Genomic DNA, 21,959 nt, shown 5'->3' with positions numbered 1-21,959 from the left:
ACATTGCGTATGATAAATGCCGACTGCCAAATATCGAAATGCTGCCATCGACTGCATAAAACTTGCCAAAACTCCTTTTGTGGCCAGGCAAACCAAACCCAGAACCAGAACCAAACCCAAGAACTTGCGACCCCCACAATGCAATGACATGATTTATGACCGATACCGGAACGCAATGGATATTTTCCCTATGGCAGCGATGGACGCATTTCGTGTTCTATTTAGTGTCACGAAAATTCACAACACAAGAAAAGGCTTTTGTTTAGAGATCGGTTTCTGCTGCGAATATGAATTTCTAATCATAGAAATAATAGAATCCGATTTGATTTGACAATAAATAGATCTATTGTAATATGATTACATACTGTCAAGGCTGCAAGTCAGTTTTGAACAGAACCGTTTCGTAGTCGGAATTTCAATGGGGTTAAAGGGGCAGAAGGTGCTCCTTTTGCCCCATAATCATAGATCATTTTCCCAGTTATCAAGCAATCAATACAAATGACAACCTTTCTTACATTTTGTTTTGTTGCCATATCTCAGTTAAGGGTTCGTGTGGTGTTGAGCCAGAAAAGTGCTGCTCATCTCTAGCTCTACTCTATGAAGAGTTGATTTTGATAGGGCGTGGACTACGAGGTAATACGCAAGTTTGGGCAGAGGGCGCTTATGACCGTCCATTTATTTAACGTATGCGAAATATTCATTTCATTTTTTTTTTTTATCGGTTTTTTGTTCATTCTTACCCACATCGTGCAGCGATTTGTTCGATTGGAAAAATTGAATTATATACTTTTGATGAGCATAATAAAAAGTGGCAGATGCATTGGTGCGGTGCAAAAAAATGAATTATCAATTTGTCAGGCGGTTTTCCTTGTTTTGTGTAACCGGAAAGGAGGCCAATTGCAAACAGAATGTTGAATATGCGCTGACCATAAATACATAAAATGTATACAACCGTTGATGGAGCGGATACACTTGCCGAAAAACGTGGAACGTTTTGTGCTAAAAATGTTGGACATTACCATTCTTACCGTACCATCTTGATTCCCCATTTCTATTTCAAAATATGTTTGAATATATCTAAAGTGCATCGAATAAAGTAGCAAATGTTGGAATCAGCGGTTTGCGTCCATGCTAGTCTTGTGGTGAGAGTCTTGAAGACAAGCTTTGGAGGATGCTTGAATTCTGAAAAAATTGTGAAACACATCTAAAATCGTTCAAAATGAAACTTCACCTAACAAATCTTTGAAAATAAGTGTGAAATACCCCTCAAATCGAGTCGAAAAAATATATTTTCAAATTCACGATTTTTCCATAATTGCGGGTGGAATTTCCAAAAAACCCGTCAATGGGTTCCGTCGTTAAATATAATGGGAATTAAAATTGTTCTTTTTTTTTGTAGCAAGAATAACAAATATAATTGAGTACAAAAATATTTTAAATTTTGTCAATAAAAAATGCAAATTTTAAATTTAATTACACTTCATATTTTGTGGGCCTGATCATCATTTGAACAAAATTAAGCGATTGCTTGTGCCACCTAAACCAATCAATGGCATAAAGTTTATCGAGTTTAGTCGTTATGTATACTCCATTTAGATTGCTGCAGATGACACACAAGTGAATACTTTTAATTGATTTTACCTGATGTCTTATTTAGTTACCTGGTATAGCATTTATGAAACCACCACCCTGATTTATATAGTTGTGCGCAATGCCGATCGCTAATATCGTGATCTTTGTCAGGTGTTGAGAACTCCATATTGATATGTTTTGACATTCCATCGTTTGCGTTTCCCGAATAATTTCCCAATGATTTTAGCTTAAAGTTATCCCTCTCACCACCTATGAGAAAGTTACTATACCGCGCATATCGTACTTCATTGTCAAAATCTTTAAGATATATATACAATTCGTGTGGCTGCGATTGAGTTAAGAAATAAAGTTTTTCAAGTCCTATGAAAAACTCTGCGCGCAAATTTCCGAACCCCAACCGATAGTCTTCCCAAGGCCGATTGAAGTTTTCAGTCCCATCCTGACGCCGCTGAACTACCGTCCAGCCAGAGCCAGCCAAACTCGAATCACAGGGCACGTCAAAGGAGCTGGTGCCAGGGACTTTTATTTCATATATATTTGGCAGCTTACCAATGCAGCTTGAATCTAAGTTGTGCACGCTTTCTGTGTTCTTTTTTAATAGTGAAGTTTCTAGTTCCTTAAGTTTGGCTGAATTCGCTATGTCTCGAGCTTTAAGTTCCAATATTTCTGAATCTTTGTTTCTCAGTTGCGTGTTTAACTGAGCTTCATTATTATTGTTAACAGATATCATATCTTGGATTTTATATACTAGGGCCTTATTGGAGGCTTTCAACTCATTATTGGTCAAGCAGTTTTTTGTGTGTTCATTACTTAACTCGAGTTGGCTTTTTAAAATTTTAATAGTAGCCTCGAGGCTCTGAATCTTATCAATTAGTTCGCTGAACTGATTTTCTTTCGACTGAACAGAGGCAGCATATTGCAAAAGCGGCTTGACTATGCCGTAGCAATAGCCCCCGCATTGCTCATCCATCTTCTTTGAGACAGCACAATGCTGAAATATATTAATTCATTAGTTAACAAACATAGATCAAGTTCGAGTAATTTGAAAACATACGGGATTCTTTAGTATCTCGCTTTTTACCACTTGCAATGACGTTACCAATAACATGAACAATAGTTTTGGGTAAATGTACATTTTGTATAAACAATCCGAAACTCACAAACTGCGTTCTCTACAGCCAATTTGCAACTGTAATTTATTCAAGCGCGTTCTGCAAAATGAAAGCTTATACATAAAATAATGTAGTTTCTTATCAGACTCTTGGGTTAAAGTTGAGCTATAATTGATATGCAGGGTTTGCAGCTGATGATTTTTCTGTTATCAATTTATATATAAATAATATATATTCCATTGCGCGCTTATAGACCACAAAGAAGGAAGAGTAATCCAATCGCGAATGTCCGGGCTAATGATTGCCTAAGTAACTTGTCAACGAATAAATATATATACATTCATAAAAATATGCATGCTGCGCATTTTATACGCGCTTGCTGACCATCATATGAATGCCAAATATGATGAAAGTCATTGTAACAATCGTCGTTACCCTTAACTTAATTATCCATAATTATTTGTTTTCGTTTACAAAGACATTTTTGTAATACTTATTTGGGAAATTGAAGCAGCTATCATCAAAAATGAGTAGTTATTTTCTATGTATCAAATTTCCAGTTTCTAGCTATTATAGTTTCCGAGATCTACACGTTCACAGACGTGAACGATCAACTCATACAGTTTTTGGGGTCAAAAGTTCTACCTTCTGTCTGTTACAAACAATTGTTCATGGGAGGACTTTTAAATTTTAAATTTTCGACGGGTGAAAAATGGGTAATGTACTCTTTCCTTAATTTTAAACACAAAAATTACAAGGCAGAAGCAAGCATTGCACAATATTACCTTATTACCTAACTTGTTTTCCAAAACGCGCCTGCTCTTCTGCCCACAGACAGCTGGTCAACTCTTTGGCTTGTTGTTGTGACTATCACTGAAAGACAAATACTGAAGAGAAACTCATTTCTAACATTTTTTCCTCCACCTGCTTGTTGTATAGCAGTTCTCCAAATGTGCTCTATAGGAATGCAATTAAGTAGAGCACAGATGGCAACATTCCCTTTCCTTTCAAGGGAACCTGGTATATAGTTTGATGAACGTGGGTGTAAACATATTTCTGTGTTGATTCGCTTCGTGAGTGCAATTATTTTCTTCGTCTGCTTTTTAAGTTGCCGACCCGAACCCCTTCTTTTCGCAATGTGTCTCTGCAATTTGCATATAATTAAAAACTGAAGTTTGACCCAAACTTATTTCCTCATTAACGTGCAAGCAATCACCACAATTAATATGTATGAATACAACAACACATCGAACAGATACCCTGTACACCCATACAAACAGGCACACAAACGCGGCTAAAATAAAATAAATCGACCTGCATGAGATATGCGAGATCTTAATAGCAGTTCCATTTCTAAAAATTTCTTTTAATACGTGTTTTCAGCGTTTTATAAAATAAGGTCGCATAGGAAAAAGTTGGGTCAGGGGTTGTCTAGGGATATTTTCAAGTTTTGTCCAATCAGCTTCTTGCCTATTTTCTAAGATTACCATAAAATAATGAAAACGTTTGTAAGTTTTGGGCTACAGGCAAAAGCAATAACTATTGATTAGAGCGTTTTCTTTTGCATCCCTCAAAACTTTAAATTTGTAAATACTTATTCATAGATTACATAGAAAATCCACTCCGGCAATGCTGCATAACAACTTCTACCACATGTAAGCATACAATGGTGTATCCCTTATATATCAAACATGATAGTCATTCGACTCGACTTTTACATTTCATGTTATTCTTGTGTTTTTCATTGTCATCTGTCATTTTCTTGGTAGTGGGCGTAAGTATAGAGAGCTTTATTCTATCGCTGATTGCTGACTTTGCGACTGGTCAAAAAAATGCAAGCTGCATTAATCATACGCCTCGTGGGTGCACTTGAAATGTGAATTTTTGCTGAAACGCTTAAAAAACATCGAGCATCCATCAAATTAATGGAATTTCATGTTTGCCAAGCCTTAAGCTCCAACAAATTTGTTTATAAAGCTAAAAATGTTATCGACTCCACGCCGCATTTGTTATTATTATTACTTATTGTTCTTGTTGGTCATGTCGTGGCTGTTGTTGTTGTTGTTGTTGCTGTGAGTTTTTAATAGAATTACTTTCCAGACTTGTGAACAACAGACTGAAAAATGGCCCGTGGCTGATGTTGCCGGCACGCCCCCCCTATCGACTGTGAGGCGCACAAAAGCAATTTCAAATGTTCGTGAAAAATGCCGCTGACTCATAACTGGCTGGGTTTCTCCCTTCTCCAACAAACCCCCTCGCGCCATTCACATGCGGCTAAGCAACTTTGTTGAAGATTTTATTGAATTAAGCCAATTCGGTATGCATGTGAACGCCAAGCCCCAAAACCTCTTCACAAAATTCCAGACACGTGGCCCCCAAACCTGGTCCAGGGACAAACATTAAAACGTTTTTCAATCCACACATTGCAATCAGCCATGTATCTTGTAATGGTCGCAGTTTTCCTATTTAAATTAAACCGCGTAAGCGATCCTAACAGCTTGCGTTTGTGTAACGACGCTATAGCGATCAGCTTTTGTCTGTCATGGTCAGCTGCGAATGAGTCAGCCGCTGCTATAAACCGCCTGCGTGCACGTTGGCAGCGCAGCTATCTTCCCTCTAATCCGGGAAAGAAAAAAGCTCTGAGACCCTATATAAGCCTGCAGGTCCCGGATATAACCCTTTTTTTTTTCAAAAGTTACTTTACCATCGAAGGTCTGGCTACGGCGGTGCGGACATAGCCCCACCAAAATATTAATCTAAAAGCAACAAGTTCGGGCATCAGTCGTTTAATTCGTTTAATTTAAATTCCAACTAAATTGAACCAAAAACAACAAAAAAATAAAAAGAAAAACCCTAAAAGTAACCGATTGGCGAAATAAATTTTTTTTGTTCATTTGATGATAACCTTTCGCTCCGCCACCCGGCCACCAGCACCTCACCGGCATATATTTCTTTGTGCCAAGATCTGGTCACAGTTTTAACCAGTTCTTGCTTGCCTGCCGAAAGTAATTTTTGGAGGAATAAATCTTGCCGCCGCCGTCTCTGACAGAAAAACCCACTTATTTTGAGGCAGCCGCCACGTGTGCCAATTGGACGGCACTGTAATTTCTTGGGACGGCAATGACATTTCTGCCCCCATTAAATAGACGTCAGCCTCAACGGCGGATCAGCTGCCATACCCTTGCTCATGCCAGCAAGGGCAGGCGCCGTTTCCACAGTTTGGAATCCGGAAGAGGCAGTAGCCTTCTGGGCCCCATTGACGCGCCGCTGATCAGAAGCCCAGATGACATCGCCAATTAAGTTGGCCGGAGCGTGCAGATGCATGAAAATTGCTGTTAAATGTTTTTAGTAAAAAAATTGTTAACTAAATCTTGTGAGAGACTTCCAAAAGTTTGTGAAAAGTGCATTTATTAGGCCCTCAAAAAACCGCGTGCAAGTGCAGTGAAAAAGAAAAATTGACATCTATATACATAGCTTTATATATATAGAAAGGAATACTAGTATAAATCTATCCCCCTTCTTGTAGAGTCCAAAGTCATTTCAGAATTTTTTTTATATTTTTTTTTCCCACTTATTTTCGGAGAGTATCTTCTTAGTACTCACAATTTAAAAACCCTCCTGTGCCATAATAATATAATCAAAACAATTTAAAGCCCCACAGAAGACAAAAGAAAACAAATGAAAAAAAAAATTAAATAAAATTTGCTGCAAACTCTCCGCTGGAAGGCCTTTCATCGAGGAATACATGTAAGTTTTTAACCTTTTGTTTTGAGTATATTTTCTTATTTTGGCACAGATAAGCACAGCCAAACTGACATGCGCACCTGCTGAGTTTTTTTTACTTTCTGTTTCACATTACGCTTTAGCTCCGATCAATATGTTTATGACCGTGTCAGTCTGGTGAATGCTTATCATCTTTGATTCTACCTACACCCCGCTCAATTACTAGCTGAAACAGAAGCAACCTAAAAGAAAAGATTTTTAACAGAATCAAATATATGTACACAAAGATGTATCATCGTATTCACCGATCAGCTGGTTGCGCTGCGCTCCGATTTGCCCATGCGCTTTGAGCTTAACCTTCTGTTGCCCATATTTTTTTCGACCATACAATTAACCATCAACTACAATTGTATTGACTCTATTATAATAACTTTTTTTTTGCTTTTGCCGAATACACTTTAGTTCAATTTACGAATGTCATTTTTTTCTTACCTAGCTATATTCTATAATTATTAAAATGCACTTTAGCGAAATTTGGAGAGTTTCTTTTTGATCAATAAGAAAAAAAAATATTAACTGAATAGTTTATAAAATGAATTATTTTTGAAGAATCTTTGAGACATTGTAAAAATATTAACGGACTAGTTTTAGTTACTGAATTATTGTTGAATCATTAATGCCACTTGTAATAAGATGCAGATTATCTAACGGAAGGATTCAGTTTCATTGAATAATGCTTTTGTTTATAATAAATATTAATTACGGATTTTGATTATGAATTGCTAAGTTTTCTTTCCTGGTGACATGGTGATATAATGTAGTAGAAGAATGTTTTTTTTGGGATCTTCAAAACCTTAAACGCTGAAGATCATGGTTGGGAGGGTATCGAACGCGAGAGTCAGCTTACATCCAAGACTTCGCCTCTTCGGAATATATATGCCCTAATGAAAGCTATCACCATTGTATTGGCACTTTAAGTGCTCGTTAAGTTATGCCTGTTTGAGATCTTGTTTCTGCGGAGTATCGGTCTCCAATTTAGATTCTGTAGGGATCCTAAAATAAAATTGTGTATGCAGGTCGAGACATGGCAAAAAGAACCCCCCCACCCGAAAGAGCTAGGGAACAAGAGGATCCCGCCCTGCCATGCTAACTCAACCACGAGGGGCCTCGGTGACTACTTCCCGAATTATTTTGTGAAGATTGGCTGCCAACCGCCGTCACCGTTGCTACCCGATATGTATTGCTAGAGTAGCTTCACCACAGTACATGCTACATAAATTTTTGGCGCCCAATCATGGGGCCCGAGGTTGTCTATAAAAAAAAAAAATAAAAAAAAAAAAAAAAAATAAAAAAAAAAAAAAAAAAAAATGAGTCTTTATATTATTGTCCACGCACGCTGACGTCGATGTGACTGGTTTAGTCTATCTTCCGCATGCGCAGATACTGGTAGTATACAAGATAGTAATTAGGACTACGATGCTTACAATTCAGAGCTTGAATTATGCCGAGAATCTGACCTTACTATATTGTTGAGTGCCTATATATAAACACGACTATAGTTATTAACACCAGCTATACAATCGGTCCCATACATTTGCTCGTTTTCTTTCTTATAATTTTGGAGAAACAACAGATTAGGTTTGCTTAGGTAGAAATACTTTCAAATGCAATTTTAGAATACTGCATATTTTGCTAAGATATCAGTACTGATTGCTACTTGATAGCTTGTTGATGGTTAAGTAAATCTCAGTCTTCGTGGAGCCAAAAGTTATAAAGTTAGATTGAATGGTTTTGTATTAACGATACTATCAAAGATAGTTAGAATGTTGCCCGGAACTTGGCCATATGCTGCTTTGCATATCCTTGCCGAACATTTCTGATTAGATTAAAATGTTGAATATTACAAACCGCTTTCTATAGTAGTTTCAATAAACCAGATAAATTACCTACTTTCATTGAGGCGATTATATTTCGTAATTAAAAAAAAAAAAAAAAAAAAAAAAAAAAAAAAAAAAAAACAAATAACTTCTACTTTATTATATTACCAAACCAATGTCACGAATCAGGAAAATATGAATGAAGCATGTTGCCTTTACGCAGCCCACAAAATGTACAGCCGTCGTCAGAGACCGCTGATAACCACTGTGTTCTATGCCAGTTAGTAATGGACAATACACAGTCTTGCTATTGCACCCCTTGTAGGCATGTTTTCCACAAACTTTGCTTGGAAGGTTGGTTGGTAAACCATGCTAAATGTCCCAGTTGTAGTGCTGTGATTGATCCAGCCTCAATTAAATTAGTTGTTGGAGATTGCTCGCCGAGAGGAAAACAATCTGCCCCACCTCCACCTACTAACATAGGGAGAACGGTAACGCGCAGTCTAGCAAAATCTCTTAATCCTGGTCCGACCCAGAGTGGCGAGAATCCAACAGCAAGGTTATTAGATGTTAGTGATGTACCACAATCAGGACTCGACGCTAGCAATAGCACGAATCCACCTGAAATCGCTCCTGCACGACCAGCTCCTGGTGTAAGAAGAAGAGGAAGACCCACTCAGTCCAATTATACCCGCCAAAATCTGGGAGTGGACTATAGGATAATTCAGGAGATGATCGAACAATCAATTACTCGCGTTATGTCATCACTGCAAATACAAGCACCACCCTTTCCAAGAGTGTTGCCAACCCCGATCCAGGTGTCGCCTAGTAGTTCGTCATTCCGAAATGGGAAAATTGCTGACACCATGCAAAAATGGAATCTTCATTTTGATGGGTCTACCGAAGGATTAGGGGTAGAAGAATTTCTGTATAGAGTCAAAACATTGACTGATGAAACTTTGGACAGCGACTTTATGGGTCTCTGTAAGCACTTACATGTGCTATTTTTAGGCAAAGCCCGTGACTGGTACTGGCGGTACCACAAGCAGGTAGACCACATAGTCTGGACTGAATTTTGTACTGCACTTCGCCATCAGTACAAAGATTATCGGTCCGATTTTATGAGCAAAGAACTGGTAAGAGCTAGAAAGCAAAACCCTGGGGAATCATTTGTGTCGTTCCATGACGCTGTAGCGTCACTGATCGATAAATTTGCAATTAAAATTGACGAGGAGGAGTTAATCGAAATTTTAAAAAATAATTTATTACCCGAAACCCGACATAAACTGCTATACCAGCCAATAAGTTCAGTTGGCCATCTACGTAGATTGGTCCAAATGAACGAGAATTTAGTTCATGAGCTCAGTTGTCGCACTGATGGTATGAATAAATCCAGAACTATTGGCCGTCGCCAAGTATATGGACTAGAAGAGTCTTTTAATGAACCGGAGGTAGAAAATTCAGAAGATACAAACTTTGACATCGCAGCAATTCGTAGATGTCATACCAACTTTAAATGTTGGAACTGCGAAGAGCAAGGGCATCTGTGGGAAAATTGCCTTGCTGACCGCCGTATATTTTGTTACGGATGCGGGGCACCCAACATTTATAAGCCCCAGTGCCAAAACTGTATCCGTAAAGCTTCGGAAAACCAACAGAAGGGTGCATCCAGCAGCAGTCGGATGCCCCCAAAAATCTAATTAATTCCCATACGAACTTTGTAACTGTGGACCGAAGCAAAAGCTTGGTCCCTACACCGACTTTAAAGTCACATTCCAACAATTTAGAAATAGCTAAAACTATTAAATTACGATTTTTACCGTATCATGAACGGTTAGCTAATTATTTGCATGTCCGAAATAAGATTTTTTATGAAGAAAAACCCCGTATTTCTCAGCGTACGCAGCGCTTGAAAAATTATTATTCAAAAATCAAGCAACATAGCAAGCTTTTAGTTTCGACCGTTTTTTGCAATCCCACCGATATGCGCAGCTATGCCGAAGTGTCGTTTCTAACCTTTACCGAGCTTGGTCTATTGGATACAGGCGCGAATATTAGCTGCATAGGTTCTACGCTTGCGCAACAAGATTTTACCGTAATGCCGGAATTTAAGCCTATTAAATCGCATGTCAGAACAGCAGATGGCCATAGTCAGAAAGTCATCGGAGTGCTTGAAGTTAAAATGCAGTATAAATCGGCTACCAAGTCCTTGAAACTGTATGTGATTCCTTCTATAAACCAAAATCTAATTTTGGGTCATGATTTTTGGAGAGCCTTTGAGCTCGCACCAAGCATTATAAATTCTGTAGAACTAAAATCAATGGAAAAAGAGCAGGAAACAGAGTCGATTGCATACCCTTTAGATAGCCAGCAAACGCAACAGCTGCACGTAGTAAAGCAGTTGTTCCCCAACGCTGTTGATAGATTAGGCCGCACAACATTGATCCAACACCGTATAGATATAGGAGACGCACGTCCAGTGAAACAAAGATTCTATCCTGTAAGTCCGGCCGTAGAAAAGTTGTTATATGCAGAAATTGATCGCATGTTGCAGCTTGGAGTTATTGAGCCGTCGGTAAGCGCCTGGAGCTCGCCTATGCGACTCGTCCTTAAGCCCAACAAGGTTCGCCTTTGTCTGGATGCTCGAAGACTGAATGACGCCACAAAAAAAGATGCTTATCCTTTGCCGAGCATCGATGGCATTTTTTCGCGGCTACCTAAGGCGAATATAATTTCCAAACTAGATTTGAAAGACGCCTATTGGCAAATAGAACTTTCCGAGGATTCAAAGCCTCTCACTGCTTTTACGGTCCCCGGAAGACCGCTATATCAGTTTAAGGTCATGCCCTTTGGCCTTTGTAACGCGCCTTCTACCATGTGTCGGTTAATGGACGAGATAATTCCTTCTGACCTGCGCTATTGCGTGTTTGGATATTTAGATGATCTGTGTATTGTGTCCGAAGATTTCAGTTCACATCTGGCGGTATTGGTTCGCATCGCTGAGCAGTTTAGAAAAGCCAACTTGACTTTAAATATTTCGAAAAGTCAATTCTGTGTAACAAGTATCAATTATCTTGGTTACGTGATTGGTAGCGGAGGTATTTGCACAGATCCGGAAAAAGTAGCTTGTATTGTAAATTGGCCGCCGCCAAAAAACTTGAAGCAAGTTCGAGGATTTCTAGGAGTTTGCGGTTGGTATCGTCGGTTTATATGCAACTTTTCCGATCTCACTTGCCCCATAACGGACGTATTATCGACAAAGAAAAAGTTTGAGTGGACCCCTGAAGCACAGACCGCAATGGACAACTTAAAAACAGTGCTAACATCCTCGCCGGTTTTAAAAAATGCTGACTTTAAGAAGAAATTTTTCTTACATTGTGACGCTAGTGATTTTGGCATTGGCGCCGTTTTAGTACAGATGTCTGAAGATAATGAAGAACAACCGATAGCTTTCATGTCAAAAAAATTAAACCGTGCGCAGCGAAACTATAGTGTTACCGAGCGTGAATGCCTAGCAGTCATATTAGCCATCGAAAAGTTCCGATGTTATTTGGAACTCCAGGAATTTGAAGTGGTTACCGACCATTCTAGTTTGCTATGGCTTATGCGCCAGCAAAATATATCGGGTAGACTGGCACGATGGGTTTTTAGACTGCAACAATTTAAATTTTCCGTCTCCCATCGGAAAGGCAAAGACCACATTGTTCCCGACGCTTTGTCTCGGTTGCCTGAGAATGAAATCGCTCAATTAGACATGGGTCCTGTAATAGATCTTGAGTCCGATACATTTATGGACGCCAGCTATGTACAAATTAAAGACAAATTTTCCCAAAATTTTACTCAGTTTCCGGACATAAAAATAGTTGATAAGTTTTTGTATGTACGCACCGAACATTCGAGGGGAGACTCGTCACAAGAAAGTCCTTCGTGGAAACTATGGGTGCCTGATCGACTTAAAGTCGATGTGCTCAAACAAGCCCATGACAGCATAACGTCGTCTCACGCCGGCATGCAAAAAAACCATTGAGAGAATCCGCAGACATTTGTTCTGGCCAGGATTAGTTAAAGATGTACGTGAATACATACGAAATTGCGAGATATGTAAAGAAACTAAGGCTCCAAATTATACCCTTCGGCCACCTATGGGTGCTCACATCCCAACTTGCAGACCATTTCAAAGGCTTTATATTGACCTGCTTGGGCCATACCCTAGAAGCAAAAGCGGTCATGTGGGATTGTTAATAGTCTTAGATCACTTTAGCAAGTATCATTGGTTGCAGCCCCTGAAGAAATTCACCTCAGCTGTGATACAAAAATTTCTTCTTGAACAAATTTTCCATTGTTTTGGTGTGCCACAAACTATAATAAGTGACAACGGCACCCAGTTCAAAGCTCGTGAGTTCAATGCCTTCTTAGCCGAACTTGGCATTAAACATCTGTATACAGCTCTATATTCACCGCAGAGCAATGCTGCAGAACGAGTTAACCGCTCAATACTCGCCGCCATTCGCTCGTATTTAAAACAGGATCAGACCCATTGGGATGAACATATTACAGGGATTTCATGCTCCTTAAGGTCTGCTCTGCACCAATCGATTGGGTGTTCTCCATACCGTGCCCTATTCGGGGTGGATATGATCACTCATGGTACCGATTACAAATTATTGAAGGAGTTGTCCTTATTGGAAGAACCGCAGGCCCCCCTGTTGCGGTCTGACCATTTGGCATTGCTAAGGACAGATATTCAGAAAAACATCAGGAAAGCCTATGAGCGCAATGCGGCTCAATATAATTTACGCAGCAAGCCTGTTTCTTTTCGTGAAGGACAGGAGGTGTTCTGTCGAAATTTTGCGCTTAGTAAATTCTCACACAATTTTAATGCTAAACTGGCTCCCCAGTTTATTAAATGCCGTGTCAAAAAGAAACTCGGAAATTGTTTTTATTCCCTTGAAAATCAGCAAGGAAAAGAAATTGGTACTTTTCATGCCAAGGACATTAGAGTCTAATTCCCGCTAATATACCCGTCTAACGGTAGGATATTATCGGGTGGTGTAATGGTCGCAGTTTTCCTATTTAAATTAAACCGCGTAAGCGATCCTAACAGCTTGCGTTTGTGTAACGACGCTATAGCGATCAGCTTTTGTCTGTCATGGTCAGCTGCGAATGAGTCAGCCGCTGCTATAAACCGCCTGCGTGCACGTTGGCAGCGCAGCTATCTTCCCTCTAATCCGGGAAAGAAAAAAGCTCTGAGACCCTATATAAGCCTGCAGGTCCCGGATATAACCCTTTTTTTTTTCAAAAGTTACTTTACCATCGAAGGTCTGGCTACGGCGGTGCGGACATAGCCCCACCAAAATATTAATCTAAAAGCAACAAGTTCGGGCATCAGTCGTTTAATTCGTTTAATTTAAATTCCAACTAAATTGAACCAAAAACAACAAAAAAATAAAAAGAAAAACCCTAAAAGTAACCGATTGGCGAAATAAATTTTTTTTGTTCATTTGATGATAACCTTTCGCTCCGCCACCCGGCCACCAGCACCTCACCGGCATATATTTCTTTGTGCCAAGATCTGGTCACAGTTTTAACCAGTTCTTGCTTGCCTGCCGAAAGTAATTTTTGGAGGAATAAATCTTGCCGCCGCCGTCTCTGACAGAAAAACCCACTTATTTTGAGGCAGCCGCCACGTGTGCCAATTGGACGGCACTGTAATTTCTTGGGACGGCAATGACATTTCTGCCCCCATTAAATAGACGTCAGCCTCAACGGCGGATCAGCTGCCATACCCTTGCTCATGCCAGCAAGGGCAGGCGCCGTTTCCACAGTTTGGAATCCGGAAGAGGCAGTAGCCTTCTGGGCCCCATTGACGCGCCGCTGATCAGAAGCCCAGATGACATCGCCAATTAAGTTGGCCGGAGCGTGCAGATGCATGAAAATTGCTGTTAAATGTTTTTAGTAAAAAAATTGTTAACTAAATCTTGTGAGAGACTTCCAAAAGTTTGTGAAAAGTGCATTTATTAGGCCCTCAAAAAACCGCGTGCAAGTGCAGTGAAAAAGAAAAATTGACATCTATATACATAGCTTTATATATATAGAAAGGAATACTAGTATAAATCTATCCCCCTTCTTGTAGAGTCCAAAGTCATTTCAGAATTTTTTTTATATTTTTTTTTCCCACTTATTTTCGGAGAGTATCTTCTTAGTACTCACAATTTAAAAACCCTCCTGTGCCATAATAATATAATCAAAACAATTTAAAGCCCCACAGAAGACAAAAGAAAACAAATGAAAAAAAAAATTAAATAAAATTTGCTGCAAACTCTCCGCTGGAAGGCCTTTCATCGAGGAATACATGTAAGTTTTTAACCTTTTGTTTTGAGTATATTTTCTTATTTTGGCACAGATAAGCACAGCCAAACTGACATGCGCACCTGCTGAGTTTTTTTTACTTTCTGTTTCACATTACGCTTTAGCTCCGATCAATATGTTTATGACCGTGTCAGTCTGGTGAATGCTTATCATCTTTGATTCTACCTACACCCCGCTCAATTACTAGCTGAAACAGAAGCAACCTAAAAGAAAAGATTTTTAACAGAATCAAATATATGTACACAAAGATGTATCATCGTATTCACCGATCAGCTGGTTGCGCTGCGCTCCGATTTGCCCATGCGCTTTGAGCTTAACCTTCTGTTGCCCATATTTTTTTCGACCATACAATTAACCATCAACTACAATTGTATTGACTCTATTATAATAACTTTTTTTTTGCTTTTGCCGAATACACTTTAGTTCAATTTACGAATGTCATTTTTTTCTTACCTAGCTATATTCTATAATTATTAAAATGCACTTTAGCGAAATTTGGAGAGTTTCTTTTTGATCAATAAGAAAAAAAATATTAACTGAATAGTTTATAAAATGAATTATTTTTGAAGAATCTTTGAGACATTGTAAAAATATTAACGGACTAGTTTTAGTTACTGAATTATTGTTGAATCATTAATGCCACTTGTAATAAGATGCAGATTATCTAACGGAAGGATTCAGTTTCATTGAATAATGCTTTTGTTTATAATAAATATTAATTACGGATTTTGATTATGAATTGCTAAGTTTTCTTTCCTGGTGACATGGTGATATAATGTAGTAGAAGAATGTTTTTTTTGGGATCTTCAAAACCTTAAACGCTGAAGATCATGGTTGGGAGGGTATCGAACGCGAGAGTCAGCTTACATCCAAGACTTCGCCTCTTCGGAATATATATGCCCTAATGAAAGCTATCACCATTGTATTGGCACTTTAAGTGCTCGTTAAGTTATGCCTGTTTGAGATCTTGTTTCTGCGGAGTATCGGTCTCCAATTTAGATTCTGTAGGGATCCTAAAATAAAATTGTGTATGCAGGTCGAGACATGGCAAAAAGAACCCCCCCACCCGAAAGAGCTAGGGAACAAGAGGATCCCGCCCTGCCATGCTAACTCAACCACGAGGGGCCTCGGTGACTACTTCCCGAATTATTTTGTGAAGATTGGCTGCCAACCGCCGTCACCGTTGCTACCCGATATGTATTGCTAGAGTAGCTTCACCACAGTACTTGCCACAATCTAATGTCCGCAGGGTCAACTGCTCTTCTTGGTGGCAATGTGCATTTGACCCCGGCCGTTGTCCGGTGTCAAGTTTGGCAGGGGGCCAGGTGCCGATTGAGCTAATTCTGCAGGTGCTTTCGTCAAGTTGACGCCTATGCAGGTCCGAGCTGGCGGGGTGGACCCCAACGCTTTGCGTGCGCCCAATTAAACCAGACCTAGAGCCAGCGAAGCATCATCCAATGCACTTGGCATTCAAAATGCTTAAGTGGGCATGGCAAAAATTGAATGAAGGCGGCGTCGGCATCTGCTACAGATGTGCATTCGCATCTAAAGCCACGTTAAACTAAATTGGCTAAAATGCCCGAATTCCTCCTCATAGTCAGGCGGGCCAATCTGTCCACAAATCTTTTGCCGTCTGCCACCCCTCTATCGCCCAAAGGCTTTGGTTGGCAAATTGAAATGAAAAGCGCGCCGCGGATTGTTGGCTTTGTTCGATGGCTGATGGCGAAGTTGGCTGCTTGTTGATAAAGATATGACCGCAACATACAGACCACCTCATAAGACCACGTTCTGAAAAACGTTTTCATCAGCTTTTCTCTTCGATAAAAATAATTTTTTAAAAAAGTTTACTCAAACTAAATCTAAAACCGTTAAATCGTTAAATCTGCAAAGATACTGAAAAGTTGTACATATTTCCTGTGAAAATAATAATAGCTCCATAAGGAAATACAAAATAAATATATTTTCTTTGCTTATTCTGAAGCATTTTTAAGTAAGCAACCATTCGAGGGGTATTCATATCTAAAAGGCATAAAGTTGATAGCCCTAAACGAGAAACATGTAAAATATGAATAGTCTAAGATAAGTCTGACTACTTTAAAAGCTTTCGATATCTAAATTCTATTAAAATGCCAGTCATAAAAATGTGTTAAGAATCGTCTTCTATGCATTACATACTTCCTGTGAAAATAACAATTCCCTAATAAGAGAATACAAAATATGTTAAAGTTTTTTTTTTTTTTTTCACACGTTGGTTATTCTGAAAAATTCTTAGTTAGGAAAACAATTGAGTGGCTTCCACAAGTACAAAGCATAAAGTTAATAGCCCTAAGCGAGAAATATGTAAAATATGAATAGTCTAAGATAAGTATGACTATTTTGAAAGCTTTCGATATCTAAATTCTATTAAAATGCCAGTATAGTGCAATGATATATTACCAGTGCGTCAATGGGTTTGACTATAAAAGCGAATTGTCTTGCCAAGTATGTCAGAAGAAATCTTTAAAAACAGTGTGAAAAATGTGCCTCAAGTGTTTTCTGCTGCTTTTGACAACCACTCTAGTGACTGCCCACCAGGCGCCTGCTTTATATGGATCCTTTACGAGCAATCGCATTATTGGTGGCTCGAATGAAGTCATCGAGAACGCACCGTGGCAGATCTCCCTGCAATATCTTGGAAAGCACGTCTGCGGGGGCTCTATCTACAACAAAGAGATCATTGTAACTGCTGCACACTGTGTTGCAAGTAGGCTCCCTAAGGATCTACAAGTCCGAGTTGGCTCTACGTACCATAACTCGGGTGGTACATTGGTCGGGGTAGCCAGAACTCTCAGCCATGAACACTTTAACAGACCATCATATGCAAATGATATAGCCGTGATACGCCTGAGTCAGCCGCTCACATTCGGTACAAGCGTGCAGCCCATAGCCCTGGCTAAGACAACACCTAGCAGAAAAACTTCCGCAACAGTAACCGGTTGGGGAATAAGTAAAAAAGTGCCTGTGTCACCAACGCAATTGCAAAGCGTAAGACTTCGAATTATGAGCCAGAAACTATGCTGGAAAATCAGCTTTGGGTTAATAACTAACGATATGATCTGCGCCTTTGATTGGAAGAAAGGCGCTTGCAATGGCGACTCTGGTGGTCCGCTCGTTGTCAATAGAGAACTTGTGGGCGTCGTTTCTTTTGGAAAGTTTATGTGCTTTGGTCCCACTGTTTTTGCCAATGTGGCTGTGCAACACAATTGGATTTTAAAGGCAGTCAAAGAGATTTCGAAACAAGATTCAACCGAGAGACCTTCAACAAGACCAACAACAGCAGAGTCTTCTGCAACAACTACTTCGATAGAGCCTTCAACTACTTCGAAGTCAAAACCTTTAGCTTCAACTACTACTAAGAAAAATCCATTAACTACGAAAATACCTGATACTACTGCTGCAGAAGATGTTACAGAATTATCGACTATTCAGACAACATTAACAGATTCAACAACAGTTACTTCTCCTACCACTCTCTCCGACCCTTCTGGTTTTAAAGTTTAGCACTATTGGGAATCTAAATCTAATGCATCTAATTACCGAATAGAGTAAAAATTTGAATTATAAATATGTACAAATGATAAAACCAAAAAAAAACTAATGACATATATTTTTTTTGATAATATTAAATGCAGATATATGAAAATATTTTTAATTTACAAAAGCTATTGCCAAATTCAGTATGAACATTTCATGTATATATCGAGAAGCCTAACAAGCCTAAACAAATCTATAATTATTTTGCTGACCGTTTCATTGCATTATTTTAAAGCTTTTGATACTCTTTAGCGTTACAATCAATAAAATTTTTCTTATAAAATAACGATAATTATGAAGAGCCAAGTTTCCAACTTCGAACCAATACCAGTTTTAGCGCCAAATGCAGTCGAAAAGGTTTGCTGGAACTTGTGTAGCTACTATATTGGAGGTAAATGTGATTTCAGGAACTCATAGAAATCCATTCATTCCGTGAATCGCAAATGCGACGCATTCAAAGCACCGCAAACTATTGGGTTGCCCGTGGATATGCGCAGCCATTTCCGTCGCAGTTGCATGCAACATCCTCCCATGAGACGGCCACAGCTGTTGGGTTTATGGACGGCTCCATACATTTATCTGCACGAACTGCTCCCCCCGCAGCTTTGTCTGCGTGTTGAAAATTCAAATGAAGCTGACTTTAAATTGATGCTGGAAAATTTGAATGCGCCATTGCGCAATTTATGACTATTTCATGCCAATTTTAATTTGCGCAGTCGGCGTCCGCTTTAAAATGTACCCTTAATACAACTCGTAGTGCCATAGTTTTGGGACTGGGCCTAGCTTTACGATTGGTATTGGAATCTGTATATCGGAGGCTCATTAATGCCACGCACGTTGCCATGGCAAGGGATGAAAGATACGGAACGCTAATAAAACAAAAATGCAAAACATATAAATCAGTGTCCTTGGCACGTATTGCGAACGCCGTCGATGACATTGCCCAAGGCGCTGTACAGCACCAGTTGCCAGTTGCCAGTTGCCAGTTGCCAGGTGGCAGGTGGCAGGTGCGCCTGGGTCAACCTGCAGGGGCAACTGGCTCGCCTTGTGCGCTGTCACGTTGTAAATCTCATGAGAACAAACACAGAATACAACAGCACGGCAGACGGCGACACAACACGCGTGCTTAGCCATATTCCCCATATCCATTTACATACACACATGCATTGGGTGTCACACAGGCCCAAAAGGCGACAATCCGCACGATTGCATTATAAATTAAAAACGATGTCAACGCAGCAAATCAACAGCTGCGTCCAAGCTGAAGAACTTTACAAAACTAGAAAACTGCAGCAAAACTGTGGAAAATATAATTTCGTACAAAATAGCACCAAAATTGAAGTCAAATCAATGTTAAAGATGGTCAATATTTTTATTATTCTTTTGAAGGGCTTTCTACACTTTAATTTTCGTTTATTATCTTTATAAGAGCTATCGACTTTGAAATCGATATCGAAATTCAGTTTTTTAAGCAAATCTCCTAGATTCTTAGAGCTAGAGTCACCAAACTTGACATAAAGCTTCTACAATAGTTTTATTTATAGCTGTGTGGTATTGATTTATAAATACTTAGTGTGGGCGTAGGGGTGGCGATAACTATAAAATTAAAGATACTTGATATAGATCAAGTATCTAGATACTATTCCAACCCCTCTGGCCCACTCAAAATAGTTATTAAATACATAAATAAATCACCATGGAATCATCCGCCAATTTAAGCCACAATTTTAAATCAGTTGTCTTTTTGAGAATATGCGATTATTCGATATCTCATCAAGATCGGTTAAAAAACACGAAACTTATTAAAGCTATTGCAGCTAGGGCAAATTACAACAAAAGACAGACAGTACCATACTATATGAATTAAGTTTTTTAGCTGCCTTTTATACTTACATACTCAAAAACCCACACAAACACACGAGTGGCTTTCTGCCACAGTTCTTACAATAGTATTTCGTGAAAAGAAATCAATTAATTAAAAACCTGACAGTAAAATACTTTCAGCGAGTTACCGAAAGCTAGCTCAATTTAAATTTTCTCTGACTCCCCTCGAAATTGCAGCTAAATTATCCCATTTCTTAAGTTGCACAGACGGTTGCGCCCTCGGCAAAACTAAGTTTTGCAACGTCTGGCAACTATTTGCATGCTTGTTGTGTGCAAGTGTGGAGAAGTTTGTAATATCTGCGGAGCTTAATGTCTGTTTGGGCAGAAAGCTTTCCAAGCCATTGGATATTGCAAACTATGCAATATAATCATAATCGTATGATATATGTCCAATCTCTGCAGCAAAGTTTTCAAAATTGCTCGTTCGACAGACCCAGTTAAGGAGTTAGCTAAAGCATACAAAAAGACAGAGCCCCTGGAGCTGTGCTAAGCCTTGCCGAGCTTCGCACTCTGGAGAGTCAATTTCCAGCGATTAAATTAAGAATGCATAACTTGCAGGGTTAACAGCGTCAGACAGAAGGCGGCCAATTGCCATGACTCTTGCCCAGCCCTGCTCGCTTCCCTTCCTAACCCTCCCTAGTCTGAGACTTGGCCACGGACGAATCTGATTTTTATTTGCAATTCTCTTTGCGCGTGGGTAAAACTTGAGGCTGAAGTAGAAGAGTGCCTCCGTCAGTTGCTATTTCTTATTTAACCTGTTTTTATACCCTGTAAAGGACATAAATGGTGCACAAGTTAGAAAAATTAAGGTAACAGGTGATGAAATACATAAGAGAACATCGCAGAAATCTATATCCTCTACCATTTTAATGCTCAGTTAGCCAAAGGTTTGTCTTATTAAATCGCATAATTTCATCTTATCTTATATATACAGCAGCAGTATTATAATTTTTAAATCTTAACCAAAAAGGTAAGGGTATTTAAAATTTGATAGTTACTACTTTTGCTTGTTTCATTTACGATTTCTTTGCTATTTCTGCGTCCTGACCTGCCCCACAGTTGGCGACTGGGGAGAAACTGCCTTTCCGAGTACTGGTGTTATTTGGGTAAGATACATATGGATAGTATATATGTACTTGTATACTTAACATGAAACGTGCTCCGATTCTCGCCTCTTGGACCCAGTTACAGAAGTCAGTAGCATCTTTCGCTTCAGGCACTCGTTTTCTGTAAGCCAATGTGCCCAGCGTTGCATTTGTTTGTAATGCAGTTTACATTTGCAAATAGTTTCCATAAATGTTGTTCTCGTTACTGTGGGTCCTGCCGGCAACATTTTGTGGTTGCTTAAACGACGACGGCAACACTGAAAATGATAATGGGCGAAACAGTGAAAAACCTGGTTGGACAGTGTAATGCCTGCCGGGCCAGGAGTTCAAGTTGACCTCGCTTTTAATTTGTAGAAATGCGCGCGCCAAATAAAAAATAACAATAACAAAGTTGAGCCTGGGCAATAGTTGGACAGAGGTCTGCATTGTTTCACTTGCCCGCATATTTGCACGTCTGGCCAGTGTGTACACCACACACACACACACACACACACACACATAATTGAATTAAGGCGAGGCTTCTGGTCTCCCACTCTCCCATATGCTCTTGAGCTTTGTGCTCTTGTTGTTTGCTTGTTGCGCTGCGTTGCCTTTTGTTACGAGCTTAACGCCATTTTGAGTGCAATGCAATGTAGCACACTCTCACACATAACTGTTTGTACACGTGGGCATAAAGAAAAAGTTGTAAAGGCAATAACAAAAATAACTTCAGGCGCTAGAGC

At 39.4% G+C, this 21,959-nt stretch overlaps 2 protein-coding genes across 2 annotated transcripts in view; both read left to right on the top strand.

Moving 5' to 3' along the window:
• The window catches only part of LOC115760135 (vesicle-associated membrane protein-associated protein A), a 73,706-nt gene that overhangs the window by 35,545 nt on the left and 16,202 nt on the right, over positions 1-21,959 (top strand). The gene's annotated exons all lie outside the window — the stretch shown is intronic.
• On the top strand, positions 17,192-18,069 carry LOC115759954 (trypsin alpha-like). Its single transcript, XM_030701097.1, has 2 exons — positions 17,192-17,871; positions 17,955-18,069. Exons 1-2 carry the CDS (start codon positions 17,192-17,194, stop codon positions 18,067-18,069), a joined length of 795 nt encoding a protein of 264 aa, XP_030556957.1.

This window comes from Drosophila novamexicana, unplaced genomic scaffold (genome assembly GCF_003285875.2).
Source record: "Drosophila novamexicana strain 15010-1031.04,08,12 unplaced genomic scaffold, DnovRS2.1 tig00000387-arrow-pilon, whole genome shotgun sequence".
Classification (NCBI taxonomy): Eukaryota; Metazoa; Arthropoda; class Insecta; order Diptera; family Drosophilidae; genus Drosophila; species Drosophila novamexicana.
This window is presented reverse-complemented; position numbering and strand designations above follow the sequence as displayed.